This window comes from Bos indicus x Bos taurus, chromosome 7 (genome assembly GCF_003369695.1).
Source record: "Bos indicus x Bos taurus breed Angus x Brahman F1 hybrid chromosome 7, Bos_hybrid_MaternalHap_v2.0, whole genome shotgun sequence".
NCBI lineage: Eukaryota > Metazoa > Chordata > Mammalia > Artiodactyla > Bovidae > Bos > Bos indicus x Bos taurus.
The window spans coordinates 51,045,292-51,062,193 of NC_040082.1; the positions used below are offsets into that span (position 1 = coordinate 51,045,292).

Genomic DNA, 16,902 nt, shown 5'->3' on the forward strand with positions numbered 1-16,902 from the left:
GGTTTTCAGGTATATATATATTAAGTTGAACCTTTGGAACTGGGAATCAGGGCATTTTTTGCACACAGTTTTAACACAGAAAATTGTGTAGTGTCAAAGAGGTAGAACCACAAGCATTCAAGCAATGTTGTCAAGTAGGCAATAAAATGTTCTAGTCAGTGTTTCTTCTTTGTCTAATTACTGCCTGCACTGGTAGGAACTTTGAAATGAGAAAAGGAGCCTGTACTGCTTTTATTTTCTGTTTAGAACAAAACAGAAAACTAACTGAAGCATAAGCCCTGTTATACATTAGCAATTTTAAAGAACATCAGTTATGCAAGAGAAAGACTAAGAACAAAAAGAGTGTTTACAGATACCAGACATAGCAGTGAGTATTCAGTAGACCCTCTCAGGGCTTTGTGGTGGTTCTCAGCAGAAGCCACTTTGTAACCACTGGCAGTAAACAGAGACAGCATCTTTCACCAGGTATTTTAGGAAACCATGCAAACAGCCCAGAGATCATGCAAGACTCTTCTCATCAAAGGGCGTATGTGCCAACATTGCTGCAGTTCTTACAAATAATCTCAGTAGGTGTGGTGCTGCCTAAACCTGGGACACTGGCACATCAGGGTAAGCCAAGAGGATTTTGGCATACTGGAGTCTCTAAAATGTGGAGAGCAGCTGAGTGCCCAGTATCACATTGAAATACTCTTCTATTCCTGTCACAACTTTATTAACCACATACTCCTTATCACCAACATTTCCCAGCAATTTCTTGCAATTTTAATACTCTTTATAGCTTTTGTAAATGCTGTGTAGAATACCATCTACATTTTTCTTAGCAGAGAGTTGAAACAGCTGCTTCTGCCTAGTAACTTTTGGAAGGAATGATGCTAAAGCTGAAACTCCAGTACTTTGGCCACCTCATGTGAAGAGTTGACTCATTGGAAAAGACTCTGATACTGGGAGGGATTGGGGGCAGGAGGAGAAGGGGACGCCAGAGGATGAGATGGCTGGATGGCATCACTGACTCAATGGATGTGAGTCTCAGTGAATTCCGGGAGTTGGTGATGGACACGGAGGCCTGGCGTGCTGCGATTCATGGGGTCACAAAGAGTCGGACACGACTGAGCGACTGAACTGAACTGAACTGAGTCCTCAACAAGCCATGATTTTAATTCTTCTGGAATCTTTATTTTCCGTTCTACTGTTAAATGCCTCCTAACTTTCAACAGTGAGCCCTTTTCTTCCAAGGTGGTTGAAGTGCTTCACTAGTGTTGCCACCATCTCCATTTCCACAAGGCTTCTGTTTGTTCATTCTTGTCTTCTTCATGGATCTTGAAGGGGGGTTCTCTGCAGAGCAACAACGCCCCCACCCCCATCTGCCTGGGAGTGCTTCTTCAGATTCTTCTTCTGGGGACCAGCTGTCTTCTTTCCTGAAAAGACCCCTCTCATCTTCTATGCCTGTTGCTTCTAGTTGATTTTTGAAAGTTATGTTTTGCATATTGTCATCCACAGGTTTAAACACCCTGCTTTCCCAAGCTCATTCCACCCTGTTTTCATTCTATCCAGTAATCCTCTTCCTTCCTTCCCTTCTAAGAACTCCTGGTGTTTTCACAGGTAGAATCTTACAGATCTTCTGGTGTGGTCTGGAGAGATGAGGTGGGAGACACAACCCAAGACACAACCCATCCCTATAATCAGGGATATTCTGCAATTAGGATCAGACCTTCTGATCATCACTGTACAGCTAACTTAGCTTTTCTGGTGGTAGTCTTTTTGTCCTGACCTCCAAGCAGAGTGTTCTTCAGGCAAGTATTCAGTCAGTTAATTTTCTAGAAAGTTGTCTGAGTGAGGTTTTTACCTTTTGAGTTTGCCACTGCTGCTGCTGCTAAGTCGCTTCAGTTGTGTCCAACTCTGTGCGACCCCATAGGTGGCAGCCCACCAGGCCCCGCCATCCCTGGGATTCTCCAGGCAAGAACACTGGAGTGGGCTGCCATTTCCTCCTCCAATGCATGAAAGTGAAAAGTGCAAGTGAAGTTGCTCAGTCGTGTCCGACTCTTAGCAACCCCATGGACCGCAGCCTATCAGGCTCCTCCATCCATGGGATTTTCCAGGCAAGAGTACTAGAAGCCCCTAATTCTCATTCTTTACTGCATCTCCTGCTGCCAGCTCCCACCTAATTCAACCAGTCTTCCTCTCCTCCGGCAAAGACACTTATGCAACCACAGACTCTGGAAATGTTTTTCTGTCTGTGGAGGAATTCAGTTCTCTTGTTCTCTGCCCTTTGCTAAATATTGGTTTCTTTTGTTATTTTCTGGCAATGCAGAATTTAGTGTGGGACCCCTGATGCCATTAGGATGTTGAAAACATGGCCTTGATTATATTCACCCTGTTTATTCTGATGTTTTCTTTTTTGACAGTTAAAAAATTATATATATGATGTTTGTCAGGCATTGCCTACTATTTTTCAGGCAGTGCAGAAACAGATAGACCAATACCCATTTTAGATACAAATATAAACAGGACCAAAGTTCTTGCTCTTGAGCCTCAAAACCAGAAGATATATATACAGATATAGATATAGATATATATATATAGGTATAGATATATATAGATATAGATATATATTTTTTAAACCAAACGTGAGGACCATCTTTTCAGAAGTCTTTGTAAAGTTCCTGATAGAAGACTGTGTGTTTTTATTTCATTGCAGTCAAACTACTCTGCTGACTTCTGTGGCTCTGCTCTGACAGGAGGTTCATAGTTCTGTCTCTTAGGGTGGGGTCAGACATGGGTAACAGGGTGGGGCTGGAAAGAAGACAGGGAGGGGCCAGAACCTGAAATAGAACCATCCATTGTGTTTAGGATACAAATTTAGGGCAACCACAAGTTTTTGTTCTGTTATTTTTAAATCATTTATTAATTTTTTGGCTAATTATATGCCAGGCACAATAGTATATGCTGTATGTATAGTGGTTCATACCAGTTCATGAGCAGCTGCTTTTGCCCCCATTTTGAAATGCAAGAACTGAAACTCAGAGGTTAAATCACTAACTCAAGGTTTCTCAGAAGTAGCAAATGTAAATTTGACCCCAAAGTTCTCTTTCTTCAAAATCCCTCGTCTTTTTTTTCAGCTTTCTTAGAGTTTTTTAATCTGTGTTTTCTTTAAAATTGAGATGTAATTGATGTATAATATTAGTTAATGTATACAACATAATGATTAGACATGTATATATACCATTTTGCAAAATGACCACCACCTTATCCATTGTATCACAGATAATTTCAGTCTGACTGGGGGACATGTTCATATCTAAAGAGCGGCAGCAAGCAGATGGTAGTCCAGGCAATGTGTAGGCCTCATAGATAAACTGGAGCCCAGACAAGCAGTCTAAAAACAGGCAGACAAGGGAGGTGAGCACCACAGCAGAAGTCTGCCAATATATTGGGGGTGTCAGCCACTGGGCTTCATTTCTAGGAGCAGTAAAGCAGAGAGGAAGAGAGAAACAGGGAGCACAACGTGGAAGGGCAGAGAGCCAAACGGTCTGGCTGCTGGGCCAGTTATAGAGGTGGGGCTTCAGGTGGGATCTCCCACATGAAGAATGAGATTCAGGAACTGGGATTAGGGAGCGTGAAACCCCAAAACTGGGCTTGTTGATGGATGAGCCATGGAGGACTTGGCTGGGCCTGGCCGTAGTTCTTTTAACCTCAGAACCTATTTTTGAGTGTTAAATGCCTTACATCCCAGGAAGGAAGTGCCTAGGAGTCTGGCAACTGGTAAGGATCCAGTAGCTTTCAGATCTCTCCAGAAGCATTTTTCAATACTCTAGTAGTTCGTTTGTAGAGTTTTATTAGGCACTCTTAAAAAGCTTAATTTTCTGTGAACTCAAAGTTTCTTTTCTTCAGAAATTCTGAAAAGTTTTCAGTGTGTGTCCATGTAGATGTTTTGTTGAGGTGTGTTTTTCTGGCTCTGGCTTACATTTCCTTGATCTGTACTATTATTGTTAATTAAAATTCCAAAGTCAAAGTCAGTGCTTCCACTTAGCTTAGTTTTCGGAGAGAGACAGGAGTTACTTGTTCCAGGAGGACAGGTTTATTGGATGTAGTAATACCTGCTTTGCTTAAATATGAGGAAGAAAAAGAAGCAGAATGAGATTTCTTAGAATTTGAATAGGGAACATGTTTTGACAATGTATTTAATTTTTACTTTATTTTATTTGGTAATCTTTAAAATTTGATGGCAGTTTTCACGCTATAAATCATAAAGATTGACTTACAAGACAGTGTTGCAAGATATGAATATAGAGAACAGGAACATAATGGAGAGTTTTAGGCTGTGGGTGTGCAAGGTAACCACCATCTCTGTCTTTATGTGGCAGTCTCTAGGAAAACAGTCATTTGCTATTATTTGTGTGTCTGTGGATTCTGTTTGTAGGTACTTGACTAACCATTCAGAGCTTCGGTTGATATAGAATGCAAACAGATGCAAAAATTTCAGGTGAATCAGGAAGTGACATCTGACTTCAGGGTTATCTGGGATAAGACACCATGGTTTGCTTCCTTACTTGTTGATAGAAGTAAAATTCAATTAATTTTAGTTTAATTAAATTAATTTATAAAGCATTATTTGAACACCTGCAGTGTGCCAGCTGTGAGCTCACAATGTAACAAAAGAGATAGATATTTATTAAGCTAATGAGAATATAATGTGAAACATGCTGATCTAGCAGGACTGAATACATAGGAGGAGATTTTTAGAGAAGATAACCCTGGGGCTGAATCTTTAATGAGTGAAATTGGTATTGGAAATTGAGAAAGAGAAGTACTGGAAGAGGGAGCAGCATGTAGAAAATTGCAGAGTTCACGCAAGGTTCTAAGAGTGGTAAGCAGTTCATATCAAAATGTGGAGTGGAGAGGAATGCAGATGGAGAGCGAGGTGGCCAGTACTAATGGAGGATTAGGCAGTGATACTCACTAAAACAGTTTTTGCAGGAAGATGACAAGATGAGATCGGTGTTTCAGAAATACCACTTTGGAAGTAATTGGAAAATAGATTGTGGGGAGTGGATTATAGAAGGGGCTTGGGAGGAAGAGTGGTTTAAAAATATGAACTCACCAATTGTTGGTGTTAGTTACTTTGTTCTCTCTGCTTGTAGTGATGCTTCTTGCTTCTTAGCACCATGACTATTGCCTCCCACTCTACCCTCAACTCCACTCCTGCACCAGAGATCATTTTCTGCTTAACTAGTCTCAAGATTCGCCATATACTCAAACACACACATATTTGATTGGTATCTTATTAATATTATTATTCCTATGTAATCTTAAAGCTTCAAAAAAAAGAATGAATTTTTATATTTGCTTATTGATGCGTTTCTAGCATCTAACAAAATGTGGATATTTAATCAGTATTTGGTGAAAAGATAAATGACATTCAAGTCAGTATTTTCAATTTCTTTAAAGAGTTTCTCTAAGGAGTGTTTTTTTCAAAACACTCAGGAAAACCAGAAAATAACCACTACAACAAACAGTATCCTACTTGAGTTCCTACTTCATGCCATCGTGGTGGACAGTCTCAGTCCCTAAATTTCGGATGGATCTGTGAAATCAGACCACAGTTCAAAAGAGTTTAACTTTTTCTCCCTCTTTGCAGAGATTTCTCCTTTTCCCTCTTTGCAGAGATCACATAGTTAGATTTTCATATGTTATATACTTATATAATGTGACTCTGTTATAATACAATTGAAATGTTGCTTAATTTTGATTCAGTGTTACTAAACATATTTGTATAATATCACTTTTGTACAGGATGCTGTACTAAGCATGGAAAATAATTTTTCCACAGAATGTAAGCTCCAAGAGGATAAGACCAAATCAATTCTATTCACTATTATATGCTACCAAGTCTAACACAGACTCAAAGTATAATAGATAGGCATTAATAGATATGTGTTCATTGAATAGATGTACAGATAGATTTAAAAGTTTTGCAAGGCACACTCTGTTTTGGGGAACAAATAATATGATCTTTGAAATAAATAATAATATAATTTTGGGGATACATAATGTATTAGTAGGATTTCAAGTTTCAGGTCCTGGGCCTGAGATCAGACTTTAAAGAAAGAAAAACATGGGAGACATCAACTAATTCATGGGAACTTGCACAACTTTCCTGGATGTGTTTACTTGAAATGTTTTACAGACATATTCTCTGGGAAGAAGTAGCAGTCTCAACCCAGGGTTGCTTTCAGTGTCTTAAACACAAGAGACATATAGCAAAACAGTATTTCCTGATTGTTGTGCTTGAAGTCTTCCTCTTTATGTGTTAAGGAATTTTTCAGGAATAGGCCAGAACTAAGTTATGCACAGAGAATGTTTTCCTGGCCTGGGCAAGAGAAGGCACCAGCTTTAGCTCCTTTGATTTTTCTGGTTCCTACTTTGTTGTTGTTCAGTCTGACATGACTGAGCAACAGAGCAAAATAACAGCATGCTGATTTTAATTTAATATTGTTGTTATGCTTAGTTGTGGGGGGCAGTGCGGACTGGCATTCTTTATTTTTATTTTATTCTTTAATTTTTATTGGAGTATTTGTTGCCATTCAGTCTCCCAGTCATGTCTGACTCTTTGCGATCCCATGGATTGCAGCATGCCAGACTTCCCTGTCCTTAACCGTCTCCCAGCGTTTGCTCAAACTCATGTCCATCGACTCAGGATGCCATCCAACCATCTCATCCTCTGTCATCCCCTTCTCCTCCTGCCTTCAATCTTTCCCAGCATCAGGGTCTTTTCCAGTGAGTCAGCTCTTCGCATCAGGTGGCCAAAATATCGGAGCTTCACTGCTGCTGTTGCTGCTGCTAAGTTGCTTCAGTCGTGTCTGACTCTGTGCGACCCCATAGACAGTAGCCCACCAGGCTTCCCCGTCCCTGGGATTCTCCAGGCAAGCACACTGGAGTGGGTACTACTAGTCTTAATTGGCCCCTTTCCCCCAGGATGTGGCCCTAAAGTTGTCTTATAGAGATTACACAAAAGTGAAACAAATCTAGAAGATTCAACTCCTAAACAAAAAGTCAGACATATATTTATTTCACTTTCTTTATTTTACAAGCAAATCAAGACATAATAGTGACAAGATGAGGTAATATGGTATAGATTATATGGGAGAAGAAATGTGTCTCTTGTGTTTGTAATCATAAGACTGATTCAACATTTTCCAAAGTGTACAAATTTAAGTTTGTTGTTAGTTTTCCTGTGGAGACAAAAATAGCAACAAATGAGAAATGCTGAGGCCATAGGCATTTCATTAGCATCCGCATTTCACCAGTGAGCCCCTCAAAATGTAGCCAAGTCTCTCCATTTATTGATGCTTTTAAAAGGAGTGACAGCAGTTTAGGGATTTTTTAGCAGCTGGTGCTGATTACATAAGGATGAGGCTCATAATACATCATAGTCAGTTTATGTCCCTAAAAATATATTTTAATGGATTTTTTATTTAAAGAAGATACATGTAAGCCTTTTTTATAAGAGTTCGTAATTTTTTCTTAATAAAACAGAATCAGAACAATATGCCATATATACTAGATGCTAGTTTTCATTCATGTTTGGTTTAAAAGTACTTAAAGGGAACTGTAAGTTTCTAAATACACTCTAGTATATTAGTCATCATTTCGTGCTTTTTGAGCTGATACTAATATATCTTTTGGATGATTACTTTGTAATCTTTAAACTGCTTTTGGTTATGTGATTTTCTAAATTTAAGTTTATTATACTTCCAGCATACAATTTTTTTTTTTTTTTTTTTTAGAAATCATACTCAGAACAAGTTCTTTAGGTTTTTCTTGTTAAGGAGCTCTAACATATCCAGACTTAGTTGTTGAAGCTGAACAATAAATACAGCTCATCCTAGCAGTTGTGGACTGGCATGCCTAGATGGAGGGATATTTCTTTTTCCCTGAAAATAAACAAAGCATTGGCTGAGAGCCAAACTGGTGAATTTTTCATGGGAAGAGTTTAAGCAATAGATTAATAGGTGGAAGTTGAACTGGATGACCTTTAAATTTCTTTCCAAGATTCCTTCTGTCTAAGGTTCTCTGCTCTTACTGCCAATATGTAGTGACACAGTAATACCAGTGACGCCCAAATCCTGTAAATTATGAGAATTCTATTCATCAGAGTCAGCATGGATGACTCACATATTCTATACCATAAACAACTCCTTCTGTTTCAAGTACATTGGTCTTAACACGTAATTATTAACCCTTAAATGTAGGAAACTATTTCAATACTTACTCAACTTCATAACAAAAGTAGCAATCATTGTCATAAGTTTTGCCATCAGATCCACAAATTGGTGCATATATTTCATAACAAAATCTTTCTTCTGATGGTAACATTTTATATTTACTACAGTCAATCTGGAAATACATATAAAAAGCCTTGAATTCCTTAAGCAAAATTTTTATTCTCAGGATTTAGGATTTTCCAAGCAAGTTCAGAAAGCTCTCAGTGCATTTGTATCTTATTCCAATTGTCTTTTCTCATCTAACCCCAAGATACAGTAAGTAAAAAAACAAAAAAATTATATCGTATATATAATCACTCATGATAAACTTCTTTATAATAACTGGTAACTGAATCGTTATTTATTTTAAAATAGAATCTTTTCCACCATACTGGTTGATGCATCTGTTCTCAACACATGTAGCATATTCACAAGTACAACCATTCCCATGGGATCAGTTTTCTACATGTCTCATGTAGTACAGTTTGCTACTTCTTTCTTTCACTTCAAAAGTTCTGCCTGAATGTAAGTATGAGATATATTATGATAACTACTATAGTTATAAGAACTACTGTATCATAGCAACATTTGCCATTAATTATTGGTAGCAAGGTACTTGATATACACTTCACTAGCGCATAGGCAAACAGATGTATTTTAACATTGTAGTTGAGATCCACTAATCTCAGTTTCTGGAGCCAAAGCCAAGGTGATCAGTTGCCTGCAGGAGCAAGTAGGCAATTACCAAGAAAGAATTTTCTAGGTTTTTAATCTTTGAGCAAATTGTGGAGTGTGGACATTAAAGTCAAACATGTTGGAATTCAGATCCTGACTATATAACCCTGGGACAATTATTTTCCCTCTCTAAGCTTTAATTTATTTATCTGCAAAATGAAGGCAATAATAACTGTATTGTAATATTAAAGTAAAACATACATAACTGAGAAGATATATATGAAATACTTAGCAGTACATGGCATGGTAAATAGTGAATACATGATAGCTATTAATTTTGTTCTGTGGCTTTACTTCTAATTCTACACTAACTCCAGTTCTTTACCAAAGACTCTACATTTCCAGCTCCTTCTGTCCCAGAGTTTCAGACATCATATTTTTCTTTTTTTTTTTAATTTATTTTTATTGAAGTATAGCTGATTTACAATTTGCAATGTTGTGTTAGTTTCTGGTATACAGCAAACTTTAAGTTATATAGACATTGAATATAGTTCGCTGTAGTGTACAGTAAGACCTTATTGTATACTCATTCTATATATATTAGTTTGTATCTAGTAATCTGCCCCCCACCCCTGGAAACCTGTCTGTTCTCTATGTCTGTGACTCTTATTTGGTTTCAAAAATAAGTTCACTTGCAGACATGATATTTTTCTAATGTTTGAATATCTCCACTTGGATAACTCAAAATATGCTTAAGTTCATGTTCCCCTTCAGATATGTTTCATTAATTCATCCACTCCTTCAGTTACTATACTTTATGAACCTTCTAAACTTTAGAGCTGAGGTGAGAGCTGCCAATACAAAGATTACTAAGCATGACATGATGGGAGAGGACTTCAGGGGCTAGTACAGCTTGGTGGAAAATGGAACTGCAGTGTCCCATGTCAGGTATGGCTGCCCTGTGGTTTGTCCTGGGACAAAAACAAATTTCCTTTTCATTACAAGGGACTGGAATGCAAAAGTAGGAAGTCAAGATATACCTGGAGTAATAGGAAAATTTGGCCTTGGAGTACAAAATTAAGCAGGGAAAGGCTAACAGTTTTGCCAAGAGAACGCACTGGTCATAGCCAACACCCTCTTCCAACAACACAAGAAATGACTCTACACATGGACATCACTAGATTGTCAATACCAAAATCAGATTGATTATATTCTTTGCAGCCAAAGATGGAGAAGTTCTATATAGTCAGCAAAAACAAGAGCAGGAGCTGACTGTGGCTCAGATCCTGAACTCCTTATTGCCAAATTCAGACTTAAATTGAAGAAAGTAGAGAAGACCACTAGAACATTCAGGTATGACCTGAATCAAATCCCTCACACTTATACGGTGGAAGTGACAAATAGATTTAAGGGATTAGATCTGATAAACAGTGCCTGAAAAACTATTGACAGAGGTTCATGACATTGTACAGGAGGCAGGGATCAAGACTATCCCCAAGAAAAAGAAATGCAAAAAAGGCAAATGGTTGTCTGAGCACAAACAGCTGAGAAAAGAAGAGACATGAAAGGCAAAGGAGAAAAGGAAAGATATAGCCATTTGAATGCAGAGTTCCAAAGAATGGGAAGGAGAGATAAGAAAGCCTTCCTCAGTGAACAGTACAAAGAAATAGAGGAAAACAATAGAATGGGAAAGACTAGAGATCTCTTCAAGAAAATCAGAGATACCAAGGGAACATTTCATGCAAAGATGGGCACAATAAAAGACAGAAATGGTATGGACCTAAGAGAAGCAGAAGATGTTAAGAAGAGGTGGCAAGAATACACAGAAGAACTGTACAAAAAAGATCTTCATGACCCAGATAATCATGATGGTATGATCACTGACCTAGAGCCAGACATCCTGGAATGCGAAGTCAAATGGGCCTTACGAAGCATCACTATGAACAAAGCTAGTGGAGGTGATAGAATTCCCGTTGAGCTATTTCAAATCCTGAAAGATGATGCTGTGAAAGAGCTGCACTCAATATGCCAGCAAATTTGGAAAACTCAGCAGTGGCCACAGGACTGGAAAAGGTTAGTTTTCATTCCAATCCCAAAGAAAGGCAATGCCAAAGAATGCTCAAACTACCACACAATTGTACTCATCTCACATGCTAGAAAAGCAATGCTCAAAATTCTCCAAGCCAGACTTCAGCAGTATGTGAGCTGTGAAATTCCAGATGTTCCAGCTGGTTTTAGAAAAGGTAGAGGAACCAGAGATCAAATTGCCAACATCTGCTGGATCATTGAAAAAGCAAGAGAGTTCCAAAAAAATCTACTTCTGCTTTACTGACTATGCCAAAGCCTTTGACTGTGTGGACCACAACAAACTCGAGAAAATTCTTCAAGAGATGGGAATACCTGACCACCTGACCTGCCTCCTGAGAAATCTATGCAGGTCAGGAAACAACAGTTAAAACTGTACATGAAACAACAGACTGGTTCCAAATTGGGAAAGGAGTGAATCAAGGCTGTATATTGTCACCCTGCTTATTTAACTTCTATGCAGAGTACATCATGAGAATTGCTGGGCTGGAAGAAGCACAAGCTGGAACCAAGATTGCTGGGAGAAATATCAGTACCCTCAGATATGCAGATGACACCACCCTTATGGCAGAAAGTGAAGAGGAACTCAAAAGCCTCTTGATGAAAGTGAAAGAGGAGAGTGAAAAAGTTGGCTTAAAACTCAACATTCAGAAAACGAAGATCAAGGTATCTGGTCCCGTCACTTCATGGGAAATAGATGGGGAAACAGTGGAAACAGTGACAGACTTTATTTTTCTGAGCTCCAGAATCACTGCAGATGATGACTGCAGCCATGAAATTAAAAGACACTTGCTCCTTGGAAGAAAAGCTATGACCAACCTAGACAGCATATTAAAAAGGACAGAGATTATTTTGCCGACAAAGGTTCATCTAGTCAACACTATGGTTTTTCCAGTAGTCATGTATGGATGTGAGAGTTGGACTATAAAGAAAGCTGAGTGCCAAAAAATTGATGCTTTTGAACTGTGGTGTTGGAGAAGACTCTTGAGAGTCCATTGGACTGCAAGGTGATCCAACCAGTCTATCCTAAAGGAAATCAGTCCTGAATATTAATTGGAAGAACTGATACTGAAGCTGAAACTCTAATACTTTGGCTACCTGTTGTGAAGAACTGACTCATTTGAAAAGACCCTGATGCTGGGAAAGATTGAAGGCAGGAGGAGAAGAAGGTAACAGAGGATGAGATGGTTGGATTGTATCACTAACTCAATGGACATGAGTTTGCATAAGCTCTGAGAGTTGGTGATGGACAAGGAGGCCTGGCATGCTGCAGTCCATGGGGTCACAAAGAGTTGGACACGACTGAGTGACTGAACTGAACTGAACTGATGTCAAGTATATGCCAGCATGATTTCACTTCTTGCCTGTTCAAACCACAGTGCCAGAATTTATATCATATGTAGTGTAAGCAGGAAACTCCTAAGGTTTAATATTAATTAACCTTTAGTGCCTGATGAACTATGGACTGAGGTTCATGACATTGTAAGGGAGACAGGGATCAAGACCATCCCCATGGAAAAGAAACACAAAAAAGCAAAATGGCTGTCTGAGGAGGTCTTACAAATAGCTGTGAAAAGAAGAGAAGCGAAAAGCAAAGGAGAAAAGGAAAGATATAAGCGTCTGAATGCAGAGTTCCAAGGAATAGCGAGGAGAGAAAAGAAAGCCTTCCTCAGCGATCAATGCGAAGAAATAGAGGAAAACAACAGAATGGGAAAGACTAGAGATCTCTTCAAGAAAATTAGAGATACCAAGGGAACATTTCATGCAAAGATGGGCTCAATAAAAGACAGAAATGGTATGGACCTAAGAGAAGCAGAAGATATTAAGAAGAGGTGGCAAGAATACACAGAAGAACTGTACAAAAAAGATTTTCACAACTCAGATAATCACAATGGTGTGATCACTCACCTAGAGCCATACATCCTGGAATGTGAAGTCAAGTGGGCCTTAGAAAGCATCACTACGAACAAAGCTAGTGGAGGTGATAGAATTCCAGTTGAGCTATGTCAAATCCTGAAAGATGATGCTGTGAAAGTGCTGCACTCAATATGCCAGCAAATTTGGAAAACTCAGCAGTGGCCACAGGACTGGAAAAGGTCAGTTTTCATTCCAATCCCAAAGAACGGCAATGCCAAAGAATGCTCAAACTACCGCACAATTGCAGTCATCTCACACGCTAGTAAAGTAATGCTCAAAATTCTCCAAGCCAGGCTTCAGCAATACGTGAACCGTGAACTTCCAGATGTTCAAGCTGGTTTTAGAAAAGGCAGAGGAACCAGAGACCAAATTGCCAACATCCGCTGGATCATCGAAAAAGCAAGAGAGTGCCAGAAAAACATCTATTTCTGCTTTAGTGACTATGCCAAAGCCTTTAACTTTATGGATCACAATAAACTGTGGAAAATTCTGAAATAGATGGGAATACCAGAACACCTCATCTGCCTCTTGAGAAACCTATATGCAGGTCAAGAAACAACAGTTAGAACTGGACATGGAACAACAGGCTGGTTCCAAATAGGAAAAGAAGTACGTCAAGGCTGTATATTGTCACCCTGCTTATTTAACTTCTATGCAGAGTACATCATGAGAAACGCTGGGCTGGAAGAAACACAAGCTGGAATCAAGATTGCTGGGAGAAATATCAATAACCTCAGATATGCAGATGACACCACCCTTATGGCAGAAAGTGAAGAGGAACTCAAAAGCCTCTTGATGAAAGTGAAAGAGGAGAGTGAAAAAGTTGGCTTAAAACTCAACATTCAGAAAACGAAGATCAAGGTATCTGGTCCCGTCACTTCATGGGAAATAGATGGGGAAACAGTGGAAACAGTGTCAGACTTTATTTTTGGGGGCTGCAAAATCACTGTAGATGGTGATTTCAGCCATGGAATTAAAAGACACTTACCTCTTGGAAGAAAAGTTGTGACCAACCTAGATAGCACATTAAAAAGCAGAGACATTACTTTGCCAACAAAGGTCCATCTAGTCAAGGCTATGGTTTTTCCAGTGGTCATATATGGATGTGAGAGTTGGACTGTGAAGAAAGCTGAGTGCTGAAGAATTGATGCTTTTGAACTATGGTGTTGGAGGAGACTCTTGAGAGTCCCTTGGACTGCAAGGACATCCAACCAGTCCATTCTAAAGGAGATTAGTCCTGGGTGTTCATTGGAAGGACTGATGCTAAAGCTGAAACTCCAATACTTTGGCCACCTGATGCGAAGAGCTGAGTCATTGGAAAAGACTCTGATGCTGGGACGATTGGGGGCAGGAGGAGAAGGGGACGACAGAGGATGAGATGGCTGGATGGCATCACTGACTCGATGGACATGAGTTTGAGAGAACTCCGGGAGTTGGTGATGGACAGGGAGGCCTGGCATGCTGCAATTCATGGGGTTGCAAAGATTCGGACACGACTGAGCAACTGAACTGAAGTGAACTGAACCTTTTCATTCTCACACATCTAAAAAATCATGAAGGATGGCTTGAACTCAATCCTGACTCCAAAATTTACAGTCTTAATGTCTTATTTTCTTTAACAGGGAAACCAAAATTTTTGACTCAAAGAAGTGGAAGGGACTGCCTGGGCCAAAGGGTCATGCAGCTAGAAAGCAGTAAAGCTAGTCTAAAACCCAAATTGCCTGGTAGCTAGCTTAAGTTTTTACTACCACACCTAGATTTTCTCAACAGTAGTCATTATTTAATGAGTAATGAAAAAAAGGTTAAGTTAAAATCTTCATTCTTTAAGATAGAGAACAAAGATGTATGTGACCCATTTAAACATTTTAAGTCATGACTTGTCCTTCCTGAGCTTTACTATGTGTCAGGTACTGTGCTAAGCCCTTTTTAAATATTACAGCTTTAAATTTCACACTATTGTGAAATATGAGGCAAGTATTGTTTCGCATGGGCACACTATCAAACAGCTAGAATTTAATCAGCACCTATTCATTCTCATGCTAGGTGTCTAACCACTCTGTTCTGCCCCTTCCATTTTAGAAAGGTCTACCTACAGTTTTTAAAAGAAACAATTTTTGAAACTTAAAAAATAAACCTTTAAACATGTAGAAATTTAATTAATATATAGTGTTGAGTATTTCTTTACTGATACTGGCCTTTAAAATTATACAAAAGTAGTACTTTCATGTCAAGATGAGCATACAGACCTGTTCATGGTGTTTGACGCAGTCTACATCTGTAAGATACAGACAAAGAAATTTAAATTCTGGAAGCATTAATCTTATTAGAAAACTAATCTTTGATTTGTTTCAGCTCTCAGACTGTCATCAAAATATAAGATTCACTTCAAAGCTGTATAGCATAATATTAAAGGTTGAAGCTCTTCACACAGAACTTTTCATTTTCTTTTTTGAAGCAGGTTTAGAGTGTAGCCCAAAAGATGATATAACTATTATAATAATGAGTTTGTGCTGTTCTTTCCTACTTCATAATCTGAATTTAGGAAAAAAAATCCACAAGTTTTATATTTTGAAAGTGTCTGCTGTTATGTAACAAGCCTAGAGGCAGAAATTGGACTAGCAGTGGAAAATTCTAGGGAGGCAGATTTCAGCTCAATAATGGAAGAAGAAGTAAAGCAGTTCATGCTGCCAAACTATAGATTGCCAGTCATGGATTGAATTGTTTTATGATTAAATGAGATCCCAATAAAAAGTGATATTAAGTCCAAGGATACATTGGATAGACATTTCCCAAAGAAGTTATACTAAATGTTTATATGGATAGCAATTTGGCCTTGGTTGACCATTTAGGTCCACTTGCACCCTGATGATATAATTTGGTCATTTATTGGTACAAAGAAAAAAGTGCATTTCAGAAATTTTCCTTTATTATGTGTGTTGTATATATTTCAGAATTATATGGATAGAAGATAACATGAACTCTCAATATCAGGGCAGGGGCAGGGTTATGAGGGAGATACTCACTGAGGATGGTTGCAAGCGTCAGGGCTGAGAGCAGGACAAAGGCTGTTGTTCTCATACTGCTGAGGTGGCCAAGGGCAGTCCAGTGGAGGAAAAAGAAGTTACTTTCTGGTGTCTGCACAGCCCGAATGGGTTCTGCCTTATATATTGTCAAGAGTTCTGTCTCAGTTGTGAAATAGCTGTTTCCAGAAACAAGCCTGGGAAGAGGGCAGAAACATCTGCTAAAGAGGAATGTTTTTTTTGTTGTGAAAGACAGATGATTATATATGACATTTTAATAGATGATAGGACCCAATAAAGTTGGCATTGTTTCCTCACCTCTTTAAGTTTGTGTGCTTTTACACCTGTTACACAGTCTGATCTTCATAACAGATAGTAACTACCGTTTTCTTTGTTCTACAGATAAGGGAATGAAGTCACAAGGAAGTTAAGTAATTTCACTGGGTTTACTACATATTCTTTGGTGTACTGCTTTTTCTAGGAAGAGTCATCAGTATGGCAGCTTTATAGGTTTTAACATTTTCTCAGGTTCCCCTCTTTCCTCTTCTCTCCTCTAGAACCAAAGGGGGAAATGTTGGCAGTTGAGACCCTGGACTGGGAACAGAGAAAAGGTATCAGCATCCAAGTCTTGATTCAGCACAGACAGGCAATAATTCCTGACTTTTAGGAAGAGGGTAATTTCCCCCCAAATCCCATTTTGGGGAGATGGTATAATGGGTGGAGCTGGTGAGCACTCACACTTCATTTACCCATCAGATCTCTGGTGAAAGCTTCTTTATCAAGAGCCCTTAGGAGGAGGATTTCCCCAGAGCCGATAATAAAGAGGTATATAACGATCGTAGCAAAGAACAGAGCTAGTGGATGCAGTAGCTAGACTTTCCCTGAAACTCTGGCCGTGATTATCCGGTCCCCAAATGCAGGCTGATGGTTCAAAAATGACATGT

General features: G+C 38.9%; 1 protein-coding gene and 1 pseudogene across 1 annotated transcript; both read right to left on the reverse strand.

Moving 5' to 3' along the window:
• Positions 1–311: 311 nt before the first annotated feature.
• LOC113896249 lies at positions 312–1,434 on the reverse strand (annotated as a pseudogene).
• Positions 1,435–4,023: 2,589 nt separating this feature from the next.
• Positions 4,024–16,139, reverse strand: SPINK9 (serine peptidase inhibitor, Kazal type 9). The gene is made up of 4 exons (XM_027548495.1): positions 15,962–16,139; positions 15,185–15,213; positions 8,270–8,394; positions 4,024–4,102 (listed from the first exon to the last, which is right to left on the reverse strand). Exons 1-4 carry the CDS (start codon positions 16,014–16,016, stop codon positions 4,024–4,026), a joined length of 288 nt encoding a protein of 95 aa, XP_027404296.1. The 5' UTR covers positions 16,017–16,139.
• Between the last annotated feature and the right edge of the window lie 763 nt (positions 16,140–16,902).

Coding starts and splice junctions, on each gene's coding strand:
- SPINK9 (XM_027548495.1), bottom strand. CDS start 16,016: ATGAGAACAACAGCCTTTGTCCTGCTCTCAGCCCTGACGCTTGCAACC. Junction 15,214..15,961: donor GACGCTTGCAACCATCCTCA/GTGAGTATCTCC, acceptor TGTATCTTACAG/ATGTAGACTGCGTCAAACAC. Junction 8,395..15,184: donor GCGTCAAACACCATGAACAG/GTCTGTATGCTC, acceptor ATGTATTTCCAG/ATTGACTGTAGTAAATATAA.